This window comes from Papio anubis, chromosome 15 (assembly GCF_008728515.1).
Source record: "Papio anubis isolate 15944 chromosome 15, Panubis1.0, whole genome shotgun sequence".
NCBI classification, from domain to species: Eukaryota; Metazoa; Chordata; class Mammalia; order Primates; family Cercopithecidae; genus Papio; species Papio anubis.
Genome location: NC_044990.1, coordinates 39209304 through 39231222, shown reverse-complemented (window position 1 = coordinate 39231222; position 21919 = coordinate 39209304). Strand labels below are relative to the sequence as shown.

Here is a 21919-nt window from a genome sequence, read left to right as displayed (position 1 = left end):
TGGAAGCAAACCAGTATTACAACCCATTGGAATGGCTGACAGCAATCAAACTCCAAATGGTGCTGTAGACAGAACAACACATGTACATGCCTTTCTTCCAAGGACCTTTAAATTGACCCTAGGAGGAGCCTTAGCTGTTGTTCCCTGCACAATGCCTCTTTTCAGCAGGAATCAGCCAAAAGAGTCATCGTCCAACACCCCGTAACAGCAGTTAGGGTTACCACTCCAGAGTGGGGAATGATACAGGAGATAAGAAGAAATTACTTAGGCAGATAGTGAGTGTCTATTCCAGTGCGAACAAATCTCTGCCCTTTCCATGATGGAAAATGTCCAATATAATCAACCTGCCAACAGGTAGCTGGCTGATCACCCCAAGGAACAGTGCCATATTGAGGGCTGAGTATTGGTCTCTGGTGCTGGCAAATTGGGCACTCAACAGTGGCCATAGCCAGGTCAGCCTTGGTGAGTGGAGGTCCATGTTGCTGAGTCCATGCATAACCTCCCTCCCTCCCACCATGGCCACTTTGTTCCTGGTCACATTGGGATATAACAGGGGTGGCTGGGAACAGAGGCTGAGGTGGTGTCCACAGAATGGGTCATCCTATCCACTTGATTACTAAAATCCTCCTCTGCTGAGGTCACCCATTGGTTAGCACTCACATGGGATACAAACATCTTCAGTTTTTGACCACTCAGAATGGTCCATCAACATACCTCTTTCCCAAATTTCTTTGTCACTGATTTTCCAATCATGCTTCTTCCAAGTCCCTGATCATCTAGCCAAACCGTTGGCTATAGCCCATGAATCAGTATATGATTGCACATCTCGACATTTCTCCTTAAATGCAAAGTGCACAACTAGGTGCACTGCTTGAAGTTCTGCCCAGTGGGAAGATTTCCCTTCACTGCTATCCTTCAGAAATGTCTTAGAAAAGAGCTGTAGGTTGCAGCTGTCCACTTTCAGGTGGTGCCTGCATATTGTGCAGAACCTCTGTGAACTAGGCCCCAGTCTTCTCTTCCTCTGTCAATTGATCATAGGGACTCCTCATGAGGCCACTGGTGTAGGCTGGGGGAAAGAAGGCAGGATGGCAGGAGTGGAGACCATTGGCGTTTGAGCCACTTCCTCATGTAACTTACTTGTGCCTTCAGGACCTGCTCAAGCCCAATCACATATACCACTTCCATTTGATGACGGAATGCTGCTGTGCATGGGACATTTTATGGTGAGATAGTCAGAAAGCACCCAGTTCATGATAGGCAGTTCAGGTTGCATGGTGACCCGATGACCCACAGGCAAATGTTCAGTTTCCACCAAAACCCAGTAACAGGCCAAGAGCCGTCTATCAAAAAAAGAACAGTTATCCACAGAAGATGACAGGGTCTTACTGCAAAACTCCAGAGACTTCTGCTGTGATTCACCTATGGGGGCCTGCGAAAGGCTCCAACTAGTGTCTGTGCCACTGACAACTCAAGCACCATTGGATCTGCTGGGTCATATGGCCCAAGTGGCAGAGCAGCTTGCACAGCAGCATGGACCTGTTGCAGAACCTTCTCGTGTTCTAGACCCCACTCAAAACTAGCAGCCTTTTGGGTCACTCAATAAATGCGCCAGAGTAACACATCCAAATGAGGAATGTGTTGCCTCCAAAATCCAAATAGGCCCACTAGGCACTATGCCTCTTTCTTGGTTATAGGAGAGGCCAAATACAGCAACTTACCCTTCACCTTAGAAGGAATCTCAACACGCCCCACACCACTGGACCCCTAGAAATTTTACTGAGGCAGAACATCCCTGAATTTTGAGTTGGATTTATTTCCCATCCTCTGGCATGCAAATATCTTACCAATAAGCCCACTGTGTTTGCTAATTCATGCTCACTGGATCCAATCAGCATATGTCATCAGTGTAATGGACCAGTGTGATATATTGCAAAGTGAAAAGCAATCAAGTTCTCTCTGAATAAAATTATGACACAAAGCCAGAGTTGATATACCCCTGAGGAAGGACAGTAAAGGTATATTTCTGGCCTTGCCAGCTGAAGGCAAATTGCTTCTGGTGGGCCTTATGGACCAGAATGGAGAAAAAGGCATTTATCAAGTTAATGACTGCATACCAGGTACCAGGAGATGTGTTAATTTGCTCAAGCAATGAAACCACATCTGGTACAGCAGCTGCAATTGGAGTCACCACTTGATAATCCTCTGTAATTCTCCAAGATCCATCTGTCTTCTGAGCAGGCCAAATGGGAGAGTTGAATGGGGATGTGGTGGGAATCACCACCCATGTCTTTCAGGTCCTTGATGGTGGCACTAATCTCCGCAATCCCTCCAGGGATGCAATATTGTTTTTGATTTACTATTTTTCTAGGTAGAGGCAGCTCTAATGGCTTCCATTTGGCCTTTTCCACCATAAACGCCCTCACCCTACCAGTCAGGGAGCCAATGTGCGGATTCTGCCAGCAGCTAAGTATGTCTATTCTAATTATGCATTCTGGCACTGGGGAAATGACCACAGGATGAGTCCAGGTACCCACTGGATCCACTGTAATTTGGACCTGAGCTAAAATTCCATTAATTTCCTGACGTCTAAAAGCCCCTACTTTATCTGGGGGGCCACAATGACATTTTGGGTCCCTTGGAATCAACATCAGCTCAGAGCCAGTTTCCAGTAGTCCCTGATATGTTTGATCATTTCTCTCTCCCCAGTGCACAGTTACTCTGGTAAAAGGCTGGAGGTCTCCTTGGAGAAGGATAGGAGAAAGATTCACTGCATAAACTGTCAGTAATGTAGCGGGGTCCTTCCTCAACGGGACCCAGCCTCCCCTTCATTAAAGGGGTTCTGGATCTGTAAACTGGCTGAAAATTGAGGGGCTGCAAATCTCTACTTTCATAATTCAAATTATCTTTTGTCCATTAGACCTAGAAGCTTTCTGCTTGCCTAAATTAAGTAGGAATGCAGTAGGCTTCCTATCAATTTCACATCTAGGAACACTATGATTAATTAGCCAATGCCAGAGCTCTACACAAGTCAGATTATTCTGATTTCCATTTTGCCTCTGCTGTCCACTACAGTAGCTACACTTAACCTTGCCTTTGATGGTTGAGTGCCCCCACTTGGTCCCTGCCACCTTGGGATCCAATTATTCCCATTGTATTTAAATTTTGTAGTTGAGTGACTGCAGTTCACATTGTTAGCTCTGACATACAGAGAAGAGCAATTACAGGGCATCTTCAAAGAGGCCTGTGCTGCCCTCACAAATCTATTTTGCAAGGCGTTGGTCAAAGGTATATCTTCTGGACCCTCCCAGTTGGAATGAGTAGGTCTAAAGAGACTAATCAACTCCACCATCCCAATCTCCCTAAGCCTTTGTATCCCTTCCTCTACATTAAGCCAAGGGAGATCAGGCATTTCCAGCTCGCTCACAGTGGGCCATCTTTTAATCCACATTTCAGTTAACCAAGCAAATAAACTATTAGACTTTTTATTTTATAACTCCCAGAGCTGCAATATTAAATGCAGAGTCCCTACTTAGCGGGCCTAAATCAACAAATTCAGCCTGATCCAACTCTATGTTCCTTTCACCATTATCTCACACCCTGAATATACATTCCCATGTTTGCCCTTCAGATTTCTGTTTAAATAAATTAGAAAACTCAAGCTATTACTGCGGATGGGGAAGCTATTTCTTCTAGCAAAAAAAATTCATCAGAGTTTATAAACTCAGTGTCCCCAGCTTCATCAGGGTCTACCCACACGTCCCCATTCCAAGCTACAAGGTCCTACTCTTTTCCCATCAATGCCCTCACTTTAACAGTAGACACCTGGCAAGGCTGTGCATGCACCTTTCACTGCATGTCAGCCACCCGCATGATAAAAAGTTGTGTCTGTTTTTCCACAATTTCAGCTTTTTCTCCACAGGAGATAATGAGAGACAGGACTAGCTGGATTTCCTAGGCCGACAAAGAATTCCTAAGCCTAGCTGGGGAAGGTGACTGCACCCATCTTTAAACACGGGGCTTGCAACTTAGCTCACACCCGACCAATCAGGTAGTAAAGACAGCTCACTAAAATGCTAATTAGGAAAAACAGGAGGTAAAGAAATAACCAATCATCTATCGCCTGAGAGCACAGCGGGACAGGGGGAGGGACAATGATTGGGATCTAAACCCAGATATTCAAGCTGGAAACAACAACCCCCTTAGGGTCCTCTCCCATTTTATGGGAGCTCTGTTTTCACTCTATTAAATCTTGCAACTGCACAATCTTCTGGTCCATGTTTGTTATGGCTCAAGCTGAGTTTTCACTTGACGTCCACCACTGCTGTTCGCCGCCATCGAAGACCCGCCGTTAACTTCCACACCTCCAGATCCAGCAGGTGTCCACTGCATTTCTGATCCAGCGGGATGCCAGCTGCCGCTTCCTATCAGGCTAAAGGCTCGCCATTTTTCCTGTATGGCTAAGTCCCAGGTTTGTCCTAATTGAGCTGAACACCAGTAGCTGGGTTCCACGGTTTTCTTCTGTGACTCATCACTTCTAATAGAGCTGTACCAGTCACCGCATGGCCCAAGGTTCCATTCCTTAGAATCCATGAGGCCAAGAAGGCCAGGTCAGAGAACAAGAGGCTTGCCACCATCTTGGAAATAGCCGGCCACCATCTTGGGAGTTCTAAGAACAAGGACCCCACCAGTAACAATAAGGCTCTCACTCAGCGCAATCTTAGCAGATTTGAGGCTCAGTATCTGTTCTGAGGCCAGGAGATAGGATGCCTTTCATTATTTTCTTTCATCACTTTGTCCACTGAACTTAGGAGCAACCAACCAGCTTCATTTTGTTCCCTGGTTCTCCATATATGGTCAAAGGTATTATGTATACAGTTACTAAACTCCTTGCCTCTCACAAGTGATGAACCAAAAATGTCAAATGTATTTATTTTGCATAACTCTCTAAAAAGTTCATGCGAAGGACAATCAGTGTTCTCCACACTATTAGCAGTACAGTCCTTAGCAGTTTTGGATCTAATTATAGTAAGCAGCCAACTCCAAAAACCCCAAATCTAACAAAAGAACCACATCCTTAAAATTTTGTTCCTCTAGAACCACTCCTGGTACCAAAATCCGTATTAGGGTTCTCTAGAGGGACAAAACTAATGGAAAATATATATATATATATATAAAGGGGAGTTTATGAAGTATTAACTCACAAGGTCCCACAACAGGCTATCTGCAGGCTGAGGAGCAAGGACAGCCAGTCCAAGTTCCAAAACTGAAGAACTTGGAGTCTGATGTTTGACAGCAGGAAGCATCCAGCACAGGAGAAAGATGTAGGCTGGGAGGCTAGGCCAGTCTGTCTTTTCATATTTTTCTACCTGCTTATATTGTACACTGGCAGCTGATTAGATTGTGCCCACCCAGATTAAGGGTGGGTCTGCCTTTCCCAGGTCACTGACCCAAATGTTAATCTCCTTTGGCAACATCCTCACAGACACACCCAGGATCAGTATTTTGTATCCTTCAATCCAATCAAGTTGACACTCTGTATTAACCATCACAGTCATAAGATTAGAAATTATGATTTAGGAGTTATACAGCTGGAGGCTACAAGATTCTGACCCTCTGCAAACTGCTCCTAAGATCAGTGCTCCTGGCTCACTGGCTTCTCCCACCCACCAATTTGTCCTTAAAAAACTCTGATCCCACTGGGCATGGTGGCTCACGCCTGTAATCCCAGCACCTTGGGAGGCAGAAGTGGGTGGATCGCCTGAGGTCAGGAGTTTGAGACCAGTTTCACCAATATAGTGAAACCCTGTCTCTACTAAAAATAAAAATTAAAAAAAAGCTGAGTGTGGTGGCAGGTGCCTATAATCCCAGCTACTCAAGAGTCTGAGAGAGGAGAATCATTTGAACCCAGGAGGCGGACGTTGCAGTCAGCCAAGACTGAGTCATTGCATTCCAGCCTGAGCCTGGGCAACAAGAATGAAACTCCATCTCAAAAAAAAAAAAAAAAAAAAAAAAACTGCTCTGATCCCTGAATGATCGCTGAGACTGATTTGAAGCAATAATAAAACTCCAGTCACTCACGATAGCTGGCTCTGCATGAATTACTCTTTCTCTACTATAATTCCCTTGTCTTGATAAATCAGCTCTATTTAGGCAGTAGGTAAGGTCAATCCATTGAGCAGTTACATAACACTAAGGAGAAAGCCAAGAAATCATGGAAATACCCATAAATGCTCTAATATTGTTATACTGCTGAATTTACCCACACTTGTAACCATCTACCTCTGAACTCTTGTTATATGAAATAATAAACCCCCATGGTTTAAGCTGTTTTTGCATAATTTGTACACTATAGAGAAAAATCAACCAAAGTCATTCAACCTCTAAAGGCAGAGGAAAATGAATTTTTGCCAACATCCTTAGATTTGAGAACACTGCAGCATGCCAGAAGTATGTTTGACTCCACTCATTTATCTTAAAAATTCAAGAATATTTTGCAATTGGGTCCACATAATACATATGCTTGTTTTACAATATTCTTCCCAAAAAGCAGTAGAAAACAAAACAAAATCACTTTGGACAAAATTTGACAAAAAATGTGGGGAAGGTGGGGAAACACAGAAAAATGTATGTTTTCGATGCATCATCTTTTGATGGCTTTTTATCATCCATTCCAAAATATATTATTAGTAATTTAAGTGAGATGCAAGTTTTAAGTAAATTATTTTTCAAACATTCCAAATTTTTCATGATTTGTTATCCTTAATGAAAGCCTTCAAGAGTTATAACATCTATCCATAATACATTGCACAAAGCTAGTGGTGGTGGTAAGAAAGAATAAAAGAATCATTTAAAGAAGTAACACTTTAAATTTGTGGTTGGTTCTTTAGCCTTACCAGTTCTCTATAGACACCATCATGTTTTCCCTCTGATTTGGTTGACTTTTCTTTCTGTAAAACTTCCCTATTTCGGTTACCAGCAGCATTCATATTGAGATTACTTCTGGCACCACCACCACCTCCTCCAAATGTCTTGGTCTTTAGATAAGAGAAAGATAAAAGAGAGGTATGTAAACGGCATTTAAAAATAGCTCTAAAAACTAAGCTATGACTAAAAACAACTGAAGTAATTAAAAGTTTCTTAATTATGTTTTACATGAAAATATACAATATTAACTTATTCTTTTTGAATAGCAAACATATCTACTAGTCACAATCTCTTTTATTCACAAATCATGTAATTATTTTTATTGCCTGTCCTGGATTTGTGAATAAAAGGGATTGTGACTAGTAGATATGTTTGCTATTCAAAAACAATTAATCTTCATAATGCTTGTATTATTTTCTTCTCTATAGTTGTACACTCATTTTCATGACTTCCCTTTTATTCACAAATCCAGGCCAGGCAATAAAAATAATTACATGATTTGTGAATAAAAGGGAAGTCATGAAAATGAGTGTACAACTATAGAGAAGAAAATAATACAAGCATTATGAAGATTACTTGTTAAAATGATTTTAGGTAAAATACTTAGACTACTGTCTTGAGAGTTGGGTTCTAAATCCAGCTACCAGGCAAGGTTATCTTTAGAATCGTTAAAATTATGTCCATAATTCAGTATTATGATTGCATAATCTTAGTAAACAAGTTTGAACATTAGATTAAAACTCTCATTACTAATTTATTATTTACATGAATCAGATAATATGTCATTTCTTCCCAACTACATATAAAAGCTTTTAAGTCTGTATTTCTTATTTGGCCTATCTTTTTTGAATAAACATATGTGACATTAAATTTGAAATTTTGATTTGATATTATTTTTGTTTTTCAAAACTATTAGGAAAAGATTAGGACATAAAGAATGTTGGTTTGGAAAGATACAAATTCATAACTGAAAAGCATCCTCAGTTGTTACCTGTATAGTATGAAACATTTGGTTATACAATATTTTTATAATTTTTTTTTGTTTTTTGAGACAGGGTCTCATTCTGTCACCCAGACTGGAGTACAGTGGCACGATCTCAGCTCACCACAACCTCTGCCTCCCAGGCTCAAGTGATTCTGCAGCCTCAGCCTCCTCAGTAGCTGGGATTACAGGCATGTGCCACTACCACCCGGCTAATTTTTGTATTTTTAGTAGAGATGGGGTTTCACCAGGTTGGCCAGGCTGGTCTCAAACTCCTGACCTCAGATGATCCACCCACTTTGCCCTCCCAAACTGCTGAGATTACAGGCATGAGCCACTTCACCCGGCCAATGTTTTTATAGTTCTAATAGATATAATAAAAGAAGATACTAAAACAATTTTTATTAGAGACAATGACCAATATTTTAAAATATGTTTTAAAATGATTACAGTAAGGAAACATCTTAGATATAAATTTATATAACATTAGAAAATTATTTTATACAGAATAAAATACAAAGAAGTATACATGAAAATTTTGTTTAAATGTTGGATGAGCACTAATGGATAACATATTAAGTATCTCTATTAGGTAGCTGATAAACTAGAGTATTTACATTTAACTCAAATCAAAATTAAAACCACATCTTCAATCACCAAAGATTCATTACTAGAGTCATTAAATTTTTGGTTTATGGAATCCCAGAAAGAAAAAATATTTGAAATGTCTTCATAGTCATTACTTGTATAACTAGAAAAATATATTTATTAATGTGATACAAAATTTATTAGACTGGGAGACAAGGTAGCACAGTTAAGCACACTGGCTTTGGAACTAGACAAGGCTGGGACTTATCTTGGCCCAGCCACTATCTTTAGCCTTCAGGCAAGTCACTTAACTTCCACTTTCCACAGAGCCTCAGGTGTTTCGTCTTTAAAACTGGGATTAGAAAACCTACCTCACTGGGATATTGGGAGCATTAAATGACATCATTGATATGAAGTGATTATCTCAGTAGTTGGCAGATGGCAAACACTCAATAATAGATGGTATTTACTATTTTGGTTAATATACTGGAAAAAAATTACCTGAAAAGTCTGGAATCTCACCTGCTCCAAATTAAATATATTTCCAAAATTTACAACCCATAATTCCAAAAGTGCTTTTTCCTTTGGTGCCAGTGAAATAGTCCCATCTTCTGGATGCATTTACTTATAATTTTCTTTCCATTTTATGGATTAAGGAATAGGATAAGTAGCATTTTCAGAGTTGCTTTTTACTGCTCTAAAATAGTTAATACTCATTCATATAAAATGTCTAGAACGATCACAACCTAAACATTACCCATAAGGTAACTGGTGTTGCCCTTTATGAGCCACACCTTTTTGTTCATATTATATGAATTAGGCATCCATGAGATCATCATGAGTGTGAAACTCAAGTGGGCCTTAATGCTGTCTAGCAATCTTACCATATTTCCCTAGCCCATACATATACCTAATCTTCTAGACCACTATTTTACACATTCTCCTCACTTCTCAAACCTCCTTCTCTCATGTCGCTGTTGACTATGCTTACTTCCTTATTTAAAAAAAAAAAAAAAAAAAAAACTGAAATAATCATTAAAGAACTCACATAGATTTTGACCACATCAACCCACACACAGTTGGTACATGCATGGTTATACTTTATCTTAATCCCATATGATTTATCATACCACCAACCATATGAATGTTAAGAGGAATGAGGATGGAATAAACCACTTCCTCGATTCTATATTAATTCTAAGTGCTCATCTTATATAACTTTTCAATTGCCTTTGATAAGTTTAACACTTCCTTCTCCATAATCTATTTTCTTCATTCTCTGTTTTTATCCTGTTATTGGTCATGCCTTGGCTGGTTCCACTTCTGCTATCTAGGCTGTAAGTTCAACTTGAAGTGTTACAGGGTTCATTCCTTAGCTTTTTCTGTTCTCTATCAACACTCATTCCTTTGGTGATCTCATTTGGCCTCATAATTTTCAATGCCATCCATATGTCTACAACTCTCAAGTGCATGTATCTATTTTAAAGCTCATTCTTCAATCTTACTGTCTATTAAACATTATGTCTATTACTGCCTATTAAACTACATGCATGTCTGGTAACTACCTCAATATTCACATGTTCAAAATGGAGCACCAAATCTTCCTCCCCTCACATCTGCTCCACTCCAGGCTTCTTCATTTCAAGGCAAGCAACTCCAATGTGCCAATTTCTCTGGGTAAAACCCTTAGATTCATTTTTTTTTTTTTGAGATGGGGTTTCACTCTTGTTGCCCAGGCTGGAGTGCAATGGCGCAATCTTGGCTCACTGCAAACTCGGCCTCCCGGGTTCAAGTGATTCTCCTGCCTCAGCCTCCTGAGTAGCTGGGATTACAGGCATGCACCACCACGCCCAGCTAATTTTGTATTTTTAGTAGAGACAGGGTTCTCCATGTTGGTCAGGCTGGTCTTGAACTCCTGACCTCAGGTGATCCGCCCGCCTCGGCCTCCCAAAGTGCTGCGATTACAGGCGTGAGCCACTGCACCCGGCTAGATTCATTCTTGATACCACATCTTCTCTTGTACCCTGTATCCAATCTCAGTAACCCTAATGGCTCCTCCAAAATTCCAAAATCTGACCACTCTGCACTACCTACACAGCTGCTATATTTGTCCAAGCCATCATCATTTTTTTTTAAATCCTAGATTACTTTAATAATTCTCCATTTGTTGGTTTCCAATTTTCCTTCTCTATAACCAAGTCTGAACACAGCAGCTAGAATTACTCTTTTAGAATATAGGTCAGCTGACGTTACTGCTGTGCTCAAAACATTCCAAAGGCTCCCATTTCTCCTTGAATGAAGTATAATGTCTTTACAGTAGTTTACAGGGCCCTACATAAGGAAACCTCCATTATCTCTCTTGACTTTAGCTTCTACTACTTGTCCCTCTGATCTCTCTGCTTCCGCTGGTCACTCTGCTGTTTCTCTGTGCTCCTGCTTTACAGTCTCTGCCATGGCTTTTCCTTCTGCCTGGAATACTCTTGCTCAGATAACCAAGTAGTTAATTATCTTACCTCCTTCATATCTTGGCTCAGCTCTCACTATCTTGAGTCCTAAACAGACTATTATATTTAAAATTGCAATCTGCTTATTTAGTATGTTTATATTACTATGATTGAGATCTTCTAAGTTACATCGATTGAGTCCCACAATTATCACCGGATAACCTTGGGCAAGTCCCAAGTTTGTCTGTTAGTTTTGAGCCTCCATCAATTATCTCACATATAAATTGAGATGTTTTGATGTCTGCTGTAAAAAAAAAAAAAAAAAAAAAACTAAGATGCTTTATTTATCAAATATTTATGGGAAAATATAATATCAATTGTGACAACAAAAAGAAGCACATTACAATAGGTTAACTATGCTCCAATAAATAGACAGCTGTAACTGCATCCAACAAAATCCTTGGTAGAAAAGTTCATTTGAGTTAAATGTAAATCAAAAGAACATCTTTCTATAATCATTTTAAAAATATATATTCTCAATATATTCTGAAACTCCGTAATTTTATAAATTTCTGGAAAAAAAATATGTTTCATGCAAATTATGTAAAACATATTAGTTTAAGAAATGGTAAAACTGGTTTTTTAAAAGTATGCCTTGGATAGAGGAAAAAATAAAGAGTAGCAATATTCATGTTTATTGAGAGCTTTGAGCAAGAGTATTATGATTTGTGCCAAGCAGCAGTAGTATTGGCTCTAAATGTTTAAATTCTCACATATGAAGTAGGTACCATTATTATCTCTGAGTTTCACAGATGAAAAAAATAAAAAACAGGGGATACAAAAAGCTGAATAACCATCCAAAGGTGTCGGCAGGATATGCTTCCAGCCTGTGATTCCAGGGCTTGTGCTTCTGGCCCCTACATTAGACTGACAACAGAAAGACATTGCAGGAAGAACAACCAAAATTCAAGAACACTACTACTTACACTTCAAAATTAAATAGGAAAGCAATTATAAGCTAAGCTTCATTCTGTAATGAATTGAATTCTTATTCCTTTTGAATAAAGGAAATAATTTCAATCTCACTGGTTAAGAAATGTCTATCTATGTAGCAACTAATTTATGACCTAAAATTTCTTATCAATCTAAAAGAAATCAGTAAATAACTGGGAAAAACACCTATTACAAATAAGCAAAAAATTCAAAATAATAAAAAGAGAACCTTTGGCTGTCAATAATATAAGAGGGAGGGGTTTGTTGCTTCAGGTTGGTCTGGGCAAAGATTTTTTGGATAAGACCACAAAAACACAGGCACACAAGTAAAAATAGACAAATGAGATTATATCAAACTAAAAAGCTTCTGTGTAGCCAAGAATTCAATCAACAGAGTGAAGAGACAACCTACAGAATGAAAGAAAATAATTGCAAACTATTCATCTGACAAGGGGTTAATATCTAGAATATATAAGGAACATAACAATTCAAAACCAAAACAAAACAAAAAAATACACCCAGCCAGGTGTGGTGGCTCATGCCTGTAATCCCAGCACTTTGGAAGGCCAATGTGAGCGGATCACCTAAGGTCAGGAGTTCGAGCCTAGACTGGCAAACATGGCGAAACCCTGTCTCTACTAAAAATACAAAAAAAAAATTAGCCAGACACAGTGGTGCACACCTGTAGTCCCAGCTACCTGGGACGCTGAGGCTGGAGAATAGCTTGAACTTGGGAGGCAGAGGTTACAGAAAGCCGAGATCACACCACTGTACTCCAGCCTGGACAACAGAGTGAGCCTCTGTCAAAAAAAAAAAAAAAAAAAAAAAGCCAAACAATCCAATTTAAAAATGGACAAATGATTTGAATATCATTTCTCAAAAGACCATAAAAATGGCCAACAAGTATATGAAAAAATGTTCAACATCATTTATCATTGAAATCAGCCCAATAGTCCCATAGACCGTTTTTTTGTATAAACACAAATTGACCCTTCTGATCTTAAAGTCTGAAACTTTCATTTGATTTATCTTTATCTGAGTTCCTTCCTCAGTTGACACTCAGGCCTTTCAAAAAGTATCAAGAACTAAAATTCACCAGACCATCACATCCAGACAATGAGATGCCACACCCCTCATTCATCATAATTGCTTCCTTACCCCTCCTTAGTTCCTGTTTTCCTGCACATAGATTTCTTCTCTGCTATATAAACCCCTAATTTTAGCCCATCGGGGGGATGGATTTGAGACTGACCATCCATCTGTTCAGCTGCAGCACCCAATTAAAGCCTTCTTTCCTGGCAACACTCATTGTCTCAGTGATTGGCTTACTGTGCAGTGAGCAGCAGGATCTAGACTGAACCCTGGGTGTCTCAGTAACACCATCAGGGAGATGCAAATCAAAACAAAATGAGGTATTATCTCAACCCAGTTAAAACTGCTATAATCAAAAGGACAAACAAACAAACAAAAATACCGGTGAGGATTTAAAGAAACAACTCTTATGTACTGTTGGTGGGAATGTAAATTAGTGCAGCCATCACAGAAAACAATATGGAGTTTGCTCAAAAAAACTAAAAATAGAACTAGCATATGATTGAGCAATCCCACTACTGGGTATTTATCCAAAGGAAAGGAAAGCAGTAGGTCAAAGAGATAACTCCCATATTTACTGCAGCACTAGTCACAAAAGCCAAGTTATGAAATCAAGCTGAGTGCCCACTATCAGATGAAGGGATAAAGAAAACGTGTTATACAGTCATCCTTTGTTATCCGTGAGGAATTGGTTCTAGGACTCCCACCACTCTCCCACTCCTAGGAGATAAAAAAAAAAACATGGATGCTCAAGTCCCTTACACAAAATGATATAGTATTTGTATATAACCTATGCACATCCTCTTGTATACTTTATTTTTTTTAATTTTTATTTTTTGAAATGGAATTTCGCTCTTATTGCCCAGGCTGGAACGCAATAGTGCAATCTTGGCTCACTGCAACCTCTGCCTTCTGGGTTCAAGCGATTCTCCTGCCTCTGCCTCTTGAGTAGCTGGGATTACATGCATGCATCAGCATACCCAGCTAATTTTGTAATTTCAGTGGAGACAGGTTTTGCTATGTTGGTCAGGCTGAGGTGATCTACCCACCTCAGCCTCCCAAAGTGCTGGGGTTACAGGCATAAGCCATGGTGCCTGGCCACTCCTATATATTTAAATAATCTCTAGATTACTTATAATTCCTTATATGGTACAAATGTTATATAAATAGCTGTTATACTATATCATTAGGAAATAATCACAAGACCAAAAAAAAGTTTGTACACATTCAGTATAGATGCAACCATCCCTTTTCCCCCCACAAATATTTCTGATCCGCTGTTGGTTGAATCCATAGTTAGGAACAGCTGAATCCACAGACATGGAGAGCTGACTGCCTATACATAATGGATTATTATTCAGTTATAAAAAAGAAAGAAATCCTGCCATTCTCAGCAACATGGATAAGCCTGAAGGACATTACATTAAGTGACATAAGCCAACCACAGAAAGACAAATACTGCATATTCTCACTATGTGAGAGATAAAAAAGTTGTCTCACAGAAGAGCAGCACAGTAACTAGAGGCTGGGAAGGGTGAAGGTTAAGGGAGAGTGGGAGAGGTTGATTAATGGGAATTAAATTACAGTTAGGAGGAATAAGTTCTAGTATTCTATGAAACACTAGGGTGATTATAATTAACAATAATTTATTGTATATTTCAAAATAGCTAGATGCGTTTTGAATGTTCTCAACACAAAGATGGTAAATGTTTGAGGTGATGGATATAGTAATTACCCTGATTTGATCATTACACATTGTACACATGTATCAAAATCCACATGTACCTCATATATATGTGTAATTATTATTTGTCAGTTAAAAGGGAGGATTTGTGTGTATGTAAATACATATATGTAAAGATAAAATTATTTACTATACACTAAATAAAATTAAGTATAAAGACAAAAATGTTAATCCTGACCCAGTGACAGATCAGCTGATTTTTATTCATCTCTCAGAAGTTGCTATTTCTCATAAGTTGCTATTAATAAGGGGAAATTATCTCCAAAAAAGTGGCAACTAGCCCATCTACTAATAGGAAACTCCCTGCCAGAATAAAAAGTGCGTTCAGTTGCTACAGTGTTTTAAAAAAAGGAAGAAGGAGAAAAGGAAGGTAATTTGCCAGCAAGAGTAACTTATTAGAACTACCATGGAGATCTGGAAACAGAACACATGATAAAATATGTAAGATCCCATAAAGTGGCAGGGCATTCCCACTTATGGAATATGCAAGAAGAATAAGGTTAAGCGTTTGTTGAATTAGTTAGCTTATATGAAAAGACAATAACGATCACAAAAAATCTAAATAGAACAAAATGATAAGAAATAAAAAATGTGTAATGATTTGATTTCTTACTTCTTTGCTCTTTGCAACTTCAGCAATAGCAGCCGTCCTTTGCTTTTCAAATTCATCATTATCATTTGTAGGTTTGATAGGCATTGTAACTTGCAATGTTTTTCTTCGATCAAGTTCTCTGCTATCCACTTGGACATGAGATACACACTTCTGGTAAAACAAGTAAGAACAAGCCAACTTAGTAGTTCCAAAAGAGATTCAAGTTTTCATTATAAAATAATACTTCTTCAAAAGTATCTTGTACCTTTTATAATAGCTAAAAGCCTACACAAATAAAATTCTATCCCATGTATTTAAAAGTAAAAGTAGAAAACCAGAAAAGTAACTTTTCAATAAACATAACTAGTAAATAAAATTAAAAGCTATATAAATATGGGGCCATCTAAGCAGGGCACATATTTAAAACATACAATGGGTCAAGAGAGCTAACTTTCATTTTACGGTAATAAATAATTTTAGATTTCAAACAATCTTGAATAATGCACAATAAGACATAAATTTGGTTTTGCAATTAAGAGCTTAATTTCCATATTATACCACAGTATCCCTATGTGGATTGGTTAGTACAATTATATTAACATATAAAAAGATGTCTCTGCACTTATAAACCACACTCTAAAAACATACCCTCCCCCCATATCAGGCTTCAAAGTTTTTATACTTTTGTCTCATAAAGTAAAAAAAAGGCATCACTGCCTAAAAAGAAGCCCTCGATTCTGATCTCCAGTCCAATCTTACCAGTAAAAATAATATAAAATGAACTTTTTCTCAACTCATTAATAGGGAAAATGAGAAGATCTCAAAGAAATGTATTCCACAAATACAGAAAAATTTCAGTAATATAAACATATCGTGTTGATGCCAATACACAGCCAGCATTACCTATCTTCAACCCATGTACAAGGCTGTAAGATGCTATATAAGAATTTTTTCAGAATGAACTTTATAACCAAATAATATTATTGAAATTATACCCTTTATTATATTATCTAACCCCCAAGAAGCTATAAAACACACTTCAAAGTCTTAAGAATAATTAGATCATAAGTCTCTCTGGAAGAGAAATGTTATCACCAAAATGTTTAAGGGTAAAGTAAATTTTTACAAATATACTATTATTTTCAAATATAAGTTATTAGAATGTTTGCACTGTTTTCCCTATGGGGGGTTTTCATTACACTGGGAGAATATCAACCATCAACATGGATCACACCATAGGACTTCATACTTCCTTTTATCTTGGCTATCTCTTCTTCCAAACTCAGTAAAAAAAAAAATCAACGTTATTTTTAAAATGCTTTCAAATAGGTTTGATGCAAAAATGACTTACTTAAGTTAGAGTAGATCTTACAAAAGGCTTTTAAAGAGGGTAACAGTCAAATGATCTTACTAAATACCAAAATTTAGACACACAGACACACAATAAACCTTATTATGGAAATGTACATCTGTTGCCTACCTGTTAGTTCCATAACTCATTGCTACTCTTAGCCAGCCCAGCACTCTTGAAGAAAATTAAAGAGCAAATGCAAGACAGATTACCAATAGCTAAATTTTGATGGCATCATCAGGAGAAGAGCAAGTTGCCACATGAATTATTCTTAGAATTGTCAGGGATAAAGCAAGAGTAGGCTGGAGAAGATTGTTGAGAATCAATTTGATGCTGAAGACAACTGAAGTCACAAGATACTGGTCAGAAGGGGAGCTGCTTCAAAGCAGCACTTTGATGACTCTGTGAGGCTTTGTTTTTCTCTCCCCCTCTAATGTTTTTAATGAACAAGTGAGAAATTGTGACATATTTTTGTCTTCTTACTTTTGAATTTCCCTTAAAAAAACCCTCTCCCATCCTATTTTAATTAGTTATAAGTTACTCTTCGGATATGGCTCTTAATTGCTTCAGTCTTTGGGTTAACACCTCTTGCAAACATCAACAATATAATTACAGTGAAGGAAAAAAACCTCAAAATTATTAAATTCCTTGAACTTCGTATTTCCAAATAACTCCATAACCTCTTAATAAATAGTTCAGCACATAATGAAACACAGCTTGAATGCTAACAAAAAACACTTTTTCCTAAATTCATCCGCCAACACAAAAGTCATTACCTGTCCAAAAGGCACAAAAGGAGGTGGTCCACCTTCAGTTCCAATATTGCTTCTATTGTGTTTTGATAAGCTCTGTGGAAAAAATCCAGTCACAAAGGAGCAGTTATACATAAAAACTATATTTCCAGCATTTATACTGTAATAGGAATCTACCTATTTGAGTAGATTCTTATAAGAAATAGGGAAAAAAAGGTCTTCCATAAAGTATTTCAAACCACAAAAAAAATATTATTCTTAGCTTCAATAATTAGGCAAAGACTCTTCTCACCTCCCCTTACCAAAACACATATTCACATAAAACTTACAGAAATATTTATCAAGCCATTCCCCTAAGGAGAAAACAGTTCTCTTAAGAAGCAAATTCAAAAATAACAAACTTTGGTAACAGAATTCCATTTTAAAGCATAAAGCTATAAGAGACAAATATTACCTGGAAATTATCTTCAAAAATAAATTTTTTAGACACAAAGTTTATTAGTTAACATAACGGTGATTTCTAACTACTTAAAGAGAATAGATCGTTATAGTATATAATATGGAGGTTCTTTTAATTACACTAAAATTTCCTTAACTTTCCTTATACTATATTTTCCTGTTTTGTTTTGCAAAACAATTCATATTTTGAAAAAGTATTCAACAAATTATTCATTAACTAAAAATAAGCTTCCAAATCCAACTAATTTTAGTTTCCTTTTTTCCTGAAATCTCATTAAGCTAGAGACATAACAATGTATTATGAAAATGGAAAGAAAATCTTCCGGCAAAAGCAATTTCTCACATGATAAAGTCTTTCTAAAATCCCATAAGGAGCCTTCAGGACTCTCTTCACTTACCTATTCCTCTGATTTATTTTGGTTTTGAGGTATTAATACATACATACATCTGTCTTACTAGTTGTTACTTAATACATCTCAACTTTAAACTTTTTGTGCATTTTAATCATTATCATTACAGAAACCATTATGATTAAAATATGATGTATAATAGCAGGTGACAAAGTTTAAAAAAAAAAACCACCATGTGCAAATTCAAGCATATTCCAGAGTTCCTGAATCGTGTAAACACTGTATATTTTATAAAGATAATTAAGAGTAATGACAAGCACAACATTCAGTTTATTGAGCAAAGAATAATTTAAACTGTATATGAATGTCACATTTCTTTAAAGCCTATATTTAAGATATTAACCTAATTTTTAAAAACGACAAATGCATAAAATTATCAAGAGGCCCTTTCCTTAATTTAAATATTAAACAAAGACTATTCAAACAGCTATAAATCATTTCAACTTACACTATCATTTCCTTTAAAAGTTCACGAATTGCAAATAATACCATAGCTCAATAACATTATATAATTAAAAATATATTACAGGATCTGATAAAAGTACATGAGCAATCCTTACTCTCTCTTTAAAAACAAATAACAATCTTGATGATATGTAAGAAACAACTGTTTTAAGACACAGGATAACAGATAATGCAAGACTATTATCCCTGAGAGAAGGTGAAAAAAAAAATAGGTGAGCTATGGCTTTCTGCTTGTAACCATGATATAGACAGGGATCACAGAGAACTGAGTTGAGAATATCAGTCTCACAATTCAAGCAGGCTGATGCAACTGGAAGTTGTGGGGCTGTTTCAGAAAGAAAAACCTGCATAGAAAAGAAGCTCCAGAAACCCTCATAGTAGTTCCCTTGAGTCACTGCGGAGAACAAGGCTGAGCAAAAAAGAGAGTTGTAAGCTGGACAATTCCCAGAACTCATAAAGGGTATACAGACAATCCAGCCACATCAGACCATGCAGACTAAAAATTCTTTGGACATTCATTCAGGACAAGGAGTAGAAATCCAGAGGGCTAAAAAATATTTGGAACAAAGGCTATGCTAGATACTCCTTTCAAAGCTTGAATACATGTCTTGAAGGGGTCAAACTGATCAAAAGTAAATTAACTGTTGACCAAAGCTAAGTCTTATACTCATTAAAGGAAAATAGCAAAATCCAGGCTCTCAACAACTACCAACATCACAATGTCCAGAATCTAAGCAAAAACTACAAGGCATGTCAAGACAGAAAAATGTGACCATAACCATCTGAAAATTTAGACAAGAGAAACAGGGCCATAGATGACAAAGATGATAAACTAGCAAACAGAGTGTTAAACAGCTATTAAAACTATGTGTAAGTATTTAAAAGAACACATAAATTCAACTGGAAAAGAAAAATACAAAAAAAGAAGAACCAAATGGAACTTCTATAAAAGAAAAACACCACCAACAATGAAAACCTCATTGGATGGGCTTAAGAGTAAATAAAATAAGACAGAAGAAAAGATCAGTGAATTTAAAGGTATAGTAATGGAATCTACCAAAAAGAGGCCAGGGGAAAAAAATGAATAGATCTTCAGTGACTGGTCAGAAAATTACCAGCAGTCTAATGTATGTGTAATTGAAGATATAATACCAAAAAAAAAAAAAAAAACCCGGAGTAGAAAGACGGAAGAGAAAAAATACATACGAAGAAATAATGGCCAAATCACATTTTTCTAAATGTGATGAAAACAATAAACTCATAGATCTAAAAAGTTCACTGAAAACCAAACAGGATAAAACACACACCAACCATGTTAGGTACATCATAATTTAAAAATCGAATTGTTGAAATCAGTAATAAAGAAAACACTCTAAGAGTCCCTGCCTGGCCATGCCTGCAAGTAGTGCAGCTCCCACTGCCCCACCAGAGCACTTCTGCTGACAGCCTCCTGCCAGAATTTGTTTGCCTGTGACCTCGCTGCCACCCCTTCAGAAAACTTCCCACCTGCTGAGTCCCTGCCACCCTCTCAGAATGCCCCCCTCCTGTGGTGCCCCTCACCAGAGCTGTCCACCCAAGGCAACCCAACTACCAATACCAGAGTGCTTCCCACCAGAGTGTACCCCCTTCCCATATGGCCCCCTGCCTGCAGTGCCCCTTACTGGGGCACTTCCCACCAAAAGCGCCCCAGTTGTCACCACAGGAGCATTTCCTGCATGTGGCCCCCTTGCTTGCAGCACTCCGCATCATGTTGGCTATAACACCCCCTGCCTGTGGGGCCCTCCTCACTGGAGCACTCCCACTTGCAGCACCCTACACCCATGGCATTCCCCTGTGAGAACACCCCCAAGCTGAGGTAAATAATAATTGAGAAAATGAACAAAACTTCTAAGAAATATGTGGTTATGTAAAGAGACCAAATGTACAACTCTGACATTCCAGAAAGAGAAGAAGAGAGAACAATCAACTTGGAAAAATATTTGAGGATACAGTCCACAGAACTTTTCCAAACCTCACTAGACAGGTCAACATGCAAACTGAAGACATTCAAAGAACCTCTGTGACATACTATGCAAAAGAAAAAAATCACAAAGGCAGCTAGAGAAAAGGGGCACTTACAAAAAGAATCCCATTCAGCTAAGAGCACACCTTTCAGCTTAAACCTCACAAGCCAGAAGACAATAGGGCCTATTTTCAATAACCTTAAAGAAAAGAAATTCCAACCCAGAATTTCCTTTGCTTCATAAGCAAAGGAAAAATGAAGTCCTTTTCAGACATGCAAATGCTAAGGGGATTTATTACTACCAGACCTGCCTTACAAGAGCTCCTAAAGGGAGTGCTAAACATGGAAATGAAGAAATGATACCTGTCATCACAAAGCACACTTAAACACATATTCCACTGACACTATAAACTATGCAATCACGTCTACATAACAACCACCTAACAATATGATGACAAAATCAAACCCTAACATATCAATATTGACCCTGAATGTAAAATGGTTAAATGACACACTTAAAAGGAATAGGGTGGCAAGTTGGATAAAGAAGCAAGACTCAACTGTTTGCTGTCTCCAAACGACCCATCTCACAAGTAATGACACCCAGAGGCTCAAAGTAAAGAGATAGAGAAACATCTTTTAGGCAAACACAAAACAAAAAAGAGCAGGGGTCGCTATTCTTCTGTCAACTAAAACAGACTTTAAACCAACAACAATTAAGAAGCACAAGGAAAGGCATGACATACATAATAATAAAGAATTCAACTCAACAAGAAGACTTAGCTATCCTAAATATGTACATACCAAACACTGGAGCACCCAGATTTATAAAATAAGTTCTTCTTGACCTATGAAAAGACTTAGACAAACACGATAATAGTGAGACACTTCAACACCCCACTGAAAGCATTAGACAAATCATCAAGGCAGAAACATAACACAAAAATTCTGGACTGAAACTCAACACCCAATCAATTGGACCTAATAAACATATGCAGAATCCTCTGCCCAACAACCACAGAATATACATTCTTCTCATCTGCACACAGAACATAGTCTAAGATTGACCACACGCTTGGCCATAGAGCAAGTCTCAATTAATTCAAAAAAATCAAAATCAT

At 37.8% G+C, this 21919-nt stretch overlaps 1 protein-coding gene across 11 annotated transcripts in view; it reads right to left on the bottom strand.

The window, feature by feature from the left end:
* Positions 1 to 21919, bottom strand: part of TDRD3 (tudor domain containing 3) — a 244140-nt gene that overhangs the window by 86305 nt on the left and 135916 nt on the right. For all 11 annotated transcript variants that reach the window (XR_002518401.2, XR_002518402.2, XM_017951284.2 and 8 more), the window contains 3 exons: positions 17487 to 17558; positions 15381 to 15530; positions 6894 to 7034 (listed from right to left, as the gene is read on the bottom strand). Coding sequence is in view for 9 of the 11 variants with exons in the window: in XM_017951284.2 (XP_017806773.1) it covers positions 6894 to 7034; positions 15381 to 15530; positions 17487 to 17558 (363 nt within the window). In the remaining 2 variants the exon portion in view is untranslated. The remainder of the gene's footprint in view (positions 1 to 6893; positions 7035 to 15380; positions 15531 to 17486; positions 17559 to 21919) is intronic.